Below are 10,384 nucleotides of genomic sequence, written 5' to 3'. Positions count from 1 at the left end.
ATGACATCCCTGCAGCAGGTGAACCCTCGGGTGCGGGGGATCCGAGCCTCACCGCATGACGCGCTGCAGAGTGCGGCTGCACGGATCATGCACCAGATCACACAGGTGAGTCAGTCCACCTGCTGCCTTCTTCAGACAGGTAAGGAACAGTTTAAGGTTTTATTGCCTTTGTCAAATTGAGCGAAGATCGAGCAAAAATAAGCAGAAATCTCTTTGGAAGTCATATCTTAATTCATAAAACAGTTTACCTCTGAGATTATCTGGGCAGCTCAGCTAGGATTTACATCATAAATGATAATAATAATAATAATAATAATAATAATAATAATAACAATAAGATTGTCGCTCAGTTGTTAGCAATTGCTCCACTTGTCCCGAGAATGAGTGGGTTTAGAAGTAGGTGAAATGATACTACACAGCAAACAGACACAAAATAATCTATCAGAGTCAATTTCAGCATTTCAAAGTGTTTAAGTAGCCTATGACATTTTACACTACAGAGTTAATATCAACTGTAGGTATGCTACTTAAAGGCTACTAACCAGTGTTACCTTCAAATTTACGAACATTTTTATCAGTTGGGTCAATTTCACCCCAGTAATTTAAACCTCCAGAAAATGGTTATAATAAAAACTGTTACTCATGTTTACGTGTCAGGTACTTTATTTGTCCTGTTGTTTACCTAAACAGCCCTTTAATAAAACATAATCTTGCCGACTGACCAACATACCCATACCTGTTGTAGTGCCAGAACACAGCACAGGTATAGTCACAGTATGTTTGAATAGGGCCCAAAAGCAGTGAGAGGTTTTATGAGGATTATAAATGGCATGTTATAGTTCCTCAGTGTCATCCAAAACAATTAAAACAAATTTGGCCCCCTAACAGCCAGAGCTGCAGCACACTCTGTTGCACTGAGACTGGACCGTGGTCATCGGAGCTCTTACACAAACATGAATATCCCATATTTAAAAGAAACTGCATACTGTCAGATATTCACAAGATGGCCAATTGCTTGAGCCTATCTGATCTTGACATTTTTTTTTTTTTTTGACTATTTAGGATGGGGGGAATAGATGCAGCAGCAAGAGGGCTGAAGACAAAATACTGTAAAATCCTAAAAATAATTAAAATAATCAATTTAAAGAACGCTCTGAAAGACTTCTGAAATCAAATATGAACACTGCTTACAGTTGTCCTCAGGTTGATGTTCACTTCCCAACAATAGCTCATCATCAAGGAAAGATATGAAGGAGAATTCATAAGGACTTAGGACAGGAAGACTGCTAAAAGAATCCAAATGTACTTCCTCAAGGCCGTGTAGTTATGTGAGTCATCATGCAAAAACTGTTTCTATTTAGCATACAAAATTTCATTCTGATTGGATGGAAGGATACAAGTCCGCCTTGATGTTAGCTGTAAGAATCTGTCATTCATTGTCACTGCTCATGTTTTCCTCAAAATCAAGCCACACATGTCTTTGGTTAAAAATGTATGTATCCTAAAATATTACTGAAATGTGCTACAGTGAAGTAGTTTTGGGACAAGAAGTTGGACTCCAAGAGATAAGAGAATGACAAAACAAACAGGAGTGTCAGTGTTTAGACTATGATGAGCAAGAGAGGACCAGACAAGCTCGTGGCCAACAACCGCAGTGTGTTTTCTACAGGGAATACAGAAACCATTCAAGGAGGTGATTGATGTCAGCTCAGCCGATCCTCACAAGACAGGAATGAAACCCATCTCTTTTGTTCGCCAGGTTGGTATCTTTATTTTTGGCTCCTTGTTTGTGCTTGTGCGTGTGCTCTTCTGTTGGTTCTACCTGCCTGCTTTCTTGCACCCTTGCTGCCTGACTGCTATAAACTGATTCTGTCTTTGTTGGACATTTTTCTCAGGTCTTGGCAGTGTGTCTGTACCCCGAGCTCCTGCATAATGAGAACCTTCCCAGGGATGTCAGGCTGAGGGCACAGACACTTCTGAGGGCCTGTGGAGGAAGTGTGGGTGAGAAAAAAAAACAAAACACATATTTGCAGATTCTGGAAGATTTGACTCAAGAAATTTTACAGACTTGCATTGTGAAATGGTAAATATGACTGACAGGCATGTTTAATGGGTGATCTATGCACTGTGTCAATGACAGGTTTATATTCTTCCACCCTTTTTGGCCTACCCCACGTCCACAAAAGCATTGCTGAGTTTATCACAAGAAGAGACGAAGGAGTGCCCTCATCCTCTCAAGCCATTGTCATCTCTCCAGGCTCTCATGCTGCTCTGATGGTATAAAGAATTATCTGTTTGGAGCATTCTTCTTTCTCTTCTTCTCTCCTCATCTTTATCATACTAATGGCATTTTCCTGTTGATTTCACACATTTTTAATATGTTATCAATTGACCTTTTTTTTTTTATTATGTGTTAAGATTGTTGTGAAGCTGCTCTTCAGTGGGGAGGGGGAGACCCCGACAGGTGTACTGACCCCCATACCATTCCCACACACCCTGCCCATGGTACTAGATGATGCTGGGGTGACACTGGTGCCCCACCACCTGAGAGAAGACAAGGTTTGGGCTGTGGACCTGGAAGAGCTGCACCGTGCTGTGAAAACCGCTAGGGGGCACTGCAAGCCAGAGCCATTTATATAGTACCCAGGAAATCCCACAGGTAAAGTCAACACATAGTAGCTTGCATATGTTTAAACATCCTCACAGTATTCACTGTTTACTGTCTTACTAGGTCATGTGCAGGACAGAAGTTCAATAGAGGAAGTGATTCGATTCGCTGCAACAGAGGGCCTGCTCCTCTTGGTGGATGAGGTGATTACAAGCTCCACATTGAGAGTTGCATCTTAGAGAGCTTTGCCCTCATCATCTTTTAAGTCCTACTCTGATCTCGTATTTCATTTTATGCCTGCTTGTGTTCTCCAGGTGTACCAGGACAGTGTGTTTCAACAAGGAAGAGAGTTTATTTCCTATAAGAAAGTCCTGTTTGAGATGGGGCAAGAATACTCAGAGATAGTGGAGTTGATCTCTATCCATTCCTTGTCCAATGGCATCATAGGAGAGTGAGTTTTGCTGATTTATTTTCATAACTGAGTAGAAGCACATAAACTGTGTGTTTTATTGCTTGAACTGAGTAGCTCCCTCTGTGTTTAGGTGTGGCCTGAGAGGAGCATATTTGGAGGTTATTAACATGGACCCAGCAGTGATGGTGTTTTTAAAAAGCCTTCAGATAGGTAGCCCTGCAGTTTTAGGACAGCTTGCTATGGAGATCATGATCAACCCACCTAAACATGAAGATCCTTCCTATGAAACATATGCACAGGTGAGGGGACAAGATGATAAAATCACAACATTATGGACATATTTGAGATTTTTTTTTTTTTTTTTTTTTTTTTTTTTGTCTTGTTGCAAATGCATTTTGAATAACATTCCCGTCATCATCTATGGCCTTTATTTGAAGGTGAACATGATGTTAGTGTCTATAGTCTGACAGTGAGAGCACCAGGTTTGACCAATGTTTCTTACTGCTACAACCAGAATCTGTCCTTTTTCTCCATCATAGGAAATTCTCTCCAGTCAAGTCACATGGCTCAAATTCTCAGCGGGCCTGCGAGTGTCTTCAGCGTTATAACAGGGATGAGCTGTCAGCCAGAATGGGGGTATTTATGTTTATCCGCACCTGCGCATACCCTCCTGCAATGAGACAGCAAGCCAAGGTGGGCCAAATTGTTATAAATTCTCTCCATTGTACTTGACATGTTTCCAATTTGTGGCTCGGTATTTGGCAGTGCCTGCTAACTATATTAATAACATTACATGTGGAAGTTCACAGTCCAGATTAACTGCTGTTCTCTTTACTTTTGTCAGACATTAGGAGTGGAGGCTGATATGCTGTACTGTCAGTGGCTGCTGGAGGAGGAAGGAATATGTGTGGGAGCAGGGAGTGAAAATGGCCAGGTGGATAAAAACTACCATCTCAGGTGAGAAATTGTGATGTGTTCTAATGTGTTTCAGATTATAAAGTAAGTGTATGTGTGTATTTAATTGCAATAGTGACAACCTGTTTTCTAATGTATCTAACACCCCAGCGGATGTGTTTTTAGACTTAGGCTAAAAGATAGTTCATATTTAGGCTGTCCACTTGACCTGTATATACATCAACGTTTGCAGACTCAAGTAAGGCATTTAAATGCATGACCAGGGTGAGTTTCAAAGACTTGTATTGTGGGAACATTTTGATGTTTTTGCACTGTCTAGCATGGAGTTCAGGAACAGTCAGCCCCTGATTTCTCTTGGGTGAAATTATTACAACATAATACCGGAGTTCCTTACTGAGGTGTAATGCACTGGACACAGGATGAAATCATATTTTAGTATATGTGTCATATCTATTGTTTTGGACTAGCAGAACAAAAGTCAGTGACTGGTGTTGACAGGGCAGCTCAACAGGTAATTTCTGTAAGTGATTGCTATTAGCCAAAACAATGTTAATGTGGAACCTGAACAACAGAAACAGTTGCAAATGCAGTTATTAGTTAATCACTACAATAATATTCAACTGTTGGAACAATGGAACAATGATACAAATGTGCAAAGGGAACACACTTTTACAACCCAAGGACACATATTGCATTTTATATTGTAATTTGTCAAAGTGCTCAGGTAACTCAGTTCAAGTAACTGCTACAGTACACAAGCGTGCTTTATGTAATTGCGGTACGTGTGTGTGTGTGTGTGTGTGTGTGTGTGTGTGTGTGTGTGTGTGTGTGTGTGTGTGCGTTTTCCCTTACAGGCTGTGTATCCAGGTTCCTCCTGGCACCCTAGAGGAGGTCTTGGCACGCCTCCGCTCTTTCCACCTGCGTCTGCTGGACAGATTCTCCCACCCAGAGGAGTCAAGGACAGAAGGAAAAACAGTGTAGCCTAGTTTGTGCTGTGGCATTGTGTTGTGTGTGACCAAGTTCATGATTACTGTGAATTTTTCACATGAGTATTGTCAATAAAAGGGACAAACACATGAGGCATTTAAATAATTTAATCGTGACAGCGTAATGTGGCAATGCAAGCATATCTGTGAAGGAGAAGATCTCTCTTAGCCACATTTTCCATGTAAAATATGAACACTGTACATGGTTACTGAAGAATTATTTCTGATTATGAAATAAAGAATACATATAATCAGTCTAAATAATTATACTTATTACTACGTAGGTGACAGCAGATGAATCCATACATGACTGTTAAATGCCAGTAGAGACACTGTTTTTGTTGTGGAAAAACAGAAAAGATCAGAGGAACATATGTGTCATGCTCCATTTCTTTATGAATAAATAAAATAATAATAAATACCAAATACATGAAAAGAATGTACTCTTGATCCTGCTTTGAAGTGGTCATGTAAGGACAAGTGAAACAGATGGAACAGGGAAGGTAAATTCCCAGCTCAAGGATAGGACTGTGTGCATCTCACAGGTGTTTGAGTGTGTGTGTGTGTGCATGTGCTTGTGTGTGTGTTTGTATTAGCCATGATTACCATGTGATACGTAACAAAATGTGATGAGTGATTAATTTGGAGTATAAAAAGCCTAAGCACACACTCAGAGGGTCTGCTCTGAGGAAATGATGATGAAACTGGCCCTCATCCTGCTGTTTGCCAGCTCTGGTGAGTTCATTTCTCCTTTATTTCAGTTAGAATCAAGCCTTCACACACGATTAAAAAAAACTTGATGCAATGAATTTTAGGTACATTACTTTTAAAGGACGTTGCTATCTCTTCAGCCCACCTCTCATGGTCATCAGAGTGATAATACTGGGAGCAAATGTTTTAGGCAATGCAAATGATCAATACTGACTGCAGAAGGAATGGGGAATGGGGAAATATAGTGAATAAAATGGGTACAACAGGATGTGAAAATATGTGAAAAAATGTGTGAAAATACTCCTCGCCGTAACTATCGGCCAAATGGGTCATGCATATTGCCACAGAATGTTTCCCTATTTTGTAATACTTTTTAGTATCATTGTCAGCATAAAGAATTAGAATGGATTTGTATTAGCCCTTGTAACTTTTGTTTCTGGCCCAGCTACGGGTGTGGTGCACCCACCTATGAACCCTCTGTGAGCCGTGTTTGTAAATGGTGAAGATGCCCGCCCGTATAGTTGGCCCTGGCAGGTGAGTTAATACATACAGACAAGTGAGAATTTCAAGGGAAAAAAAAATAAACATTAATGTCTTAGTAAAGTGTTGGGCCATTGCAAGCTGCCGGAGCAGCTTCAGTGGTTCTTGGTGTAGATTTTAAAAGTGTCTGAACTCCACTGGAGGGATGAAAATCATCCTTCCAAAAAAAAATATTGACTCCTCATACCTTGTGGATAGGGGCATTGTAAACCTGGAGACCACTCCCATCAGGATAGAAATATTTCATCATAGGATAAACCTGACGACCTCAGAATATTTTTTTTGATTAGATTTTTTTTTTTTTTTTTTGCAGTAAGCCTTCACTCTAAGGGGCCACATAGACCCAAATCATGCCAGGAAAATCACAGAAAAACACAGCACAACAGAGCCAGTGGACCCCCTCACAGAACAAGTGTGCTCTTAGTGGCCACACATGCACTGGCCCACTTGTCCAGAATAATGTTAACGACAACTTATCTGACCACATCACTTTTTTCCTCTGCTCTGTAGACCGGTGCCTATGGTTTTGAACCACTTAACTCTCAAATGTTTGTCTTTGTAATGACGGCTTTATGCATGGCAGGCCTACTAGAATACCCCTCTCTGTGCTCAGTATCTTTTGGAAGAGTGGTGCTCTATCCCTTCAGTAAAGGTCAAAAGACTTGTAGAAGGAGCATTGATGCTGTTCTGGCAGCTTGTAGTTGGCCAACATTCTTCTATATTTTTTACTTTATGTTGTTTTTTTTTTTTCTTTAATTTGTCTCTGTATCCATGGTTGATATGTACTATTATTTGACATCTACAAATAATTTATCATTCCATTGCTGCCTCTAATACTGTGTGCGTGTTTTCAGATCTCTCTGCAGTATCTCAGTGGCTCTTCGTACCGCCATACCTGTGGAGGCACACTAATTTCTCCCAGCTGGGTCATGACTGCTGGCCACTGCATCGGGTGAGTCACAGCTCATAATCTCCCTCTTAACCTTGTCTATCCTGGTGTGAATATAATGTTTAATCTTAACTGTGCATGTGTCTATGTGTGTGTGTCTCAGACCTCGTACCTACCGCGTGGTGCTTGGGGAGTATGACCTTACCACACAGGAGTACAATGAGCAGATCAGATCTGTGGGGAGCATTGTGGTGCATCCTGATTGGAACGACAGCTGCCTGTCTTGTGGGTAAAGATGTACTTGTACTTACACACAGGCATTGATGAGGTGCAAACCATGAAACACTTGGAATAAAAGGAAAGAGGAGGCCTCATCCGCTGACAGCTGATCCAAAAAAAAAAAAAAAAAAAAAAAAACATCAGTTCAAGGAGTCAAATTTTGAAACATGTTGCTTTCTTTAATCTAGAGCTAGAGCTTCCAGTTGAAGGACAGTCTGATCTCTCCTCACAGTGCCACCCTGCCACCTCCACACAGAACAGCACACATTTTCTCTTCGAACAATGCAGAAATACACACGTATGCATCATTCTTTCTCTCCCTATGTCATCTGATCACCTTTGACACTATTGTGTGTTTTTTCATGCTCAGTAATGACATTGCCCTGATCAAGCTGGACGCGCCTGTCACTCTGAACGACAAGGTCCAGCCCTCCTGTCTGCCAGAGAGCGGGGAGGTTGTGCCCCACAACGAGCCCTGCTACATCACTGGCTGGGGACGGCTCTACAGTAAGTGTGGTGTGTGTGTGTGTATGTGGTAAGGATGACTGTGAGTATCATTTTTTTTTAAAGTGTGTAGACATGCAAGTGGAAATGCATGCTCTCTCTCTGTCTTACACACGCACACTCACAAAACATGTTTCCTTTTTAGCAGGGAATTTCCCACTCCTGTTGTCACCAATAACATACACTGTCAAATTCAACAGTGTAAAAACAGATCTAGCTATACTACGATAGTCTATTTGGTATGGTCTGGTGCTGAGGCAGATTTATAGCATCACAGCAACCACATTACCATTTGAAACACCTGCTTGCCCATGGTTTTTCCTCTCTCCCATGTATCTCCTGTAGGTGGTGGTCCCATTGCCTCTAAGCTCCAGCAGGCTCTTCTTCCAGTGGTTGGCCACAGTGTCTGCAGCACCAGCAGCTGGTGGGGAAACTCAGTCAGGCCCACTATGGTTTGCGCAGGGGGAGACATCCGCTCTGGCTGCCATGTAGGCGTCCATCCCTTCCTCTCACAATCACAACACAATAATATCTGCTGATTCATGTTGCCGCTATCTTTATCCATCCGACTTGTGTGAGCTTCTGTGTGTCTTTGCAGGGGGATTCAGGTGGTCCGCTGAACTGTAAGGGTCGTGACGGCAGATGGTACGTGCATGGGGTGACCAGCTTCGTCTCCTCCCGTGGCTGTAACACCATCAGGAAGCCCACGGTGTTCACTCGTACTTCCTCCTTCATTAAGTGGATCAGTGATGTGAGTGTCTTCTTTTCTGTCCTCTCCACTGCTAACATACAAATGCTTTCATACTCCATATTTCACAAAAAAACTAAAACTAAACAAGGATGCCATGACAAGCTCACAGCTTGCATTCTTAGAAGTGTTGTAGTATGGTGAATGAATGCTCCTCACATGGGTGTCTATGTGGCAATTTGGAACAGAATGACCAAGTGGCACATTTTAAAATTCTTTATTGTGTCTCTTTTTTCTGTCAGACGATGCTGCATTACTGAGGACCTGGATCCCACGTACATACTGAATAAAATCAGTTAATCCTATTTGTCTTTCAGTTTCTTCCATACGCTATAAGCAGCAACAATACTGTCCATTTGTAATACAAGACCAGATACAGTGTAGAATTGAGGGTGTGCTACAGTAAATGTTTTATATCCTGCACTTGCAGTTGATAACCACAGTGTGACAGTAATGGCTTATGCAGTAGATGTGGCAGATGTCATTTATGGAGGCTGCTTGTTTTAGCTAGACAGTCTAATGAGATAATAGGAGGGGCCAGCATAGTCAGTGACACTTATGTACTGTACTGTCTGTCTTATACTTCCATGTGTTATTAGTCAAAAACGAGAGCTCTGACATGGCTACAAATCATGCCATGTATACCACCAAAGAAATGATTTCATCATGCGTAAAAAATATATTTTTGTGTGTGTGGAGGTGATAGAATACAATATCCACTAGAGAGGTAAAAAACATGACCTAGTTCACAGAATCAATTAAAATTGATCCGCCTGGAGTCTCTGCAGTCTTTCGCTTGAAGAGGATATGGAGGATATATGTCAGGGGTTAAAGGGTGTTAAACAATACATGAGAAGATGAATTCTCAACACACATGTGCACCTAGGTTCACATGTAATCAATACAGGGACAGATTGTAAATTAAAAAAGAGAGATCGCTGTTATCATTCATGGGAACTCTTTTGGCTTTTTGTGGCCTGGACTTTAGCCAAGTGAGTGAATGAGTGAGCTTCAGATCACAGGCCATTGGCTGGCTGCTCATTACTGAGCAAGACATTAGATCCTTAGCTGTAAATAATGTGATAACTGCTGTGCAAGGCTTGGTATTACCCACAGAAATTGGCGGCCATCTTTTTTTTGCTTCATTTCTCTCTTGTTCTCTCTTTGGCTCTCGCTCTCTTTGCCCCCCCACTCTCTCTCGCCTTCACAGTGAGTAGAGCTCAATTTTGCACATGGTATGTAATTATTCCACCCCAGTTGCTCCAGGGAGAGAGGGAGAGGGCTCATTCCTCAAAAGCAAGCACTCCCTCATTCTCCCACCCACCCCTATTTCCATCACCCCTCCTACTTTCCTGCACCCTCCACTATTCATTGCAGGATGTTGTGCTGCAGGAAGAGAAGCAGGGGATACCACAGCATATTTCCTAGGCTTCACAGAAATGCAGAATCAGCACCTTTACATGCAAGCAATCCAGTGGTGGATATAGACACCCGTACTATTCAGTTCTATTGCATTCACAGAGCCCACAGATACATGCGTAGGGACATCAAAGAGATGAACATACACTTGCACAATAACAGATGCATACACACCCACAAATACACACAAAATGTCACCATGTACATGTATAAATTGGAGGACATGCAAAAAGATGCAATCATTTCTTTTGCTTAGCCAATGCTAAAATGGCAGTTTTCCACTCTTTGTTCCATTACTACTCACAGACAAAAATGGCAAGGAAAGTCATCCTCTACCATTCCCATCCTCTGTCAGTGTTAGCCCAGGGACAAA

The 10,384-nt window shown here is 41.7% G+C and overlaps 1 protein-coding gene and 1 pseudogene across 1 annotated transcript; both read left to right on the top strand.

Moving 5' to 3' along the window:
• Positions 1–4,916, top strand: LOC115357983 (alanine aminotransferase 2-like; annotated as a pseudogene).
• A 494-nt stretch (positions 4,917–5,410) lies between these two features.
• On the top strand, positions 5,411–8,852 carry LOC115357978 (proproteinase E-like). The gene is given in 9 exon segments (XM_030049740.1): positions 5,411–5,424; positions 6,078–6,123; positions 6,125–6,166; positions 7,027–7,124; positions 7,225–7,350; positions 7,711–7,847; positions 8,190–8,332; positions 8,443–8,595; positions 8,835–8,852. Coding segments are annotated over 9 exon segments (777 nt in total).
• The last annotated feature ends 1,532 nt before the right edge of the window (positions 8,853–10,384 follow it).

Source organism: Myripristis murdjan, chromosome 4 (genome assembly GCF_902150065.1).
Source record: "Myripristis murdjan chromosome 4, fMyrMur1.1, whole genome shotgun sequence".
Classification (NCBI taxonomy): Eukaryota; Metazoa; Chordata; class Actinopteri; order Holocentriformes; family Holocentridae; genus Myripristis; species Myripristis murdjan.
Note: the sequence above shows the minus strand (reverse complement) of the source record. Positions and strands in the feature narration are given on the sequence as shown.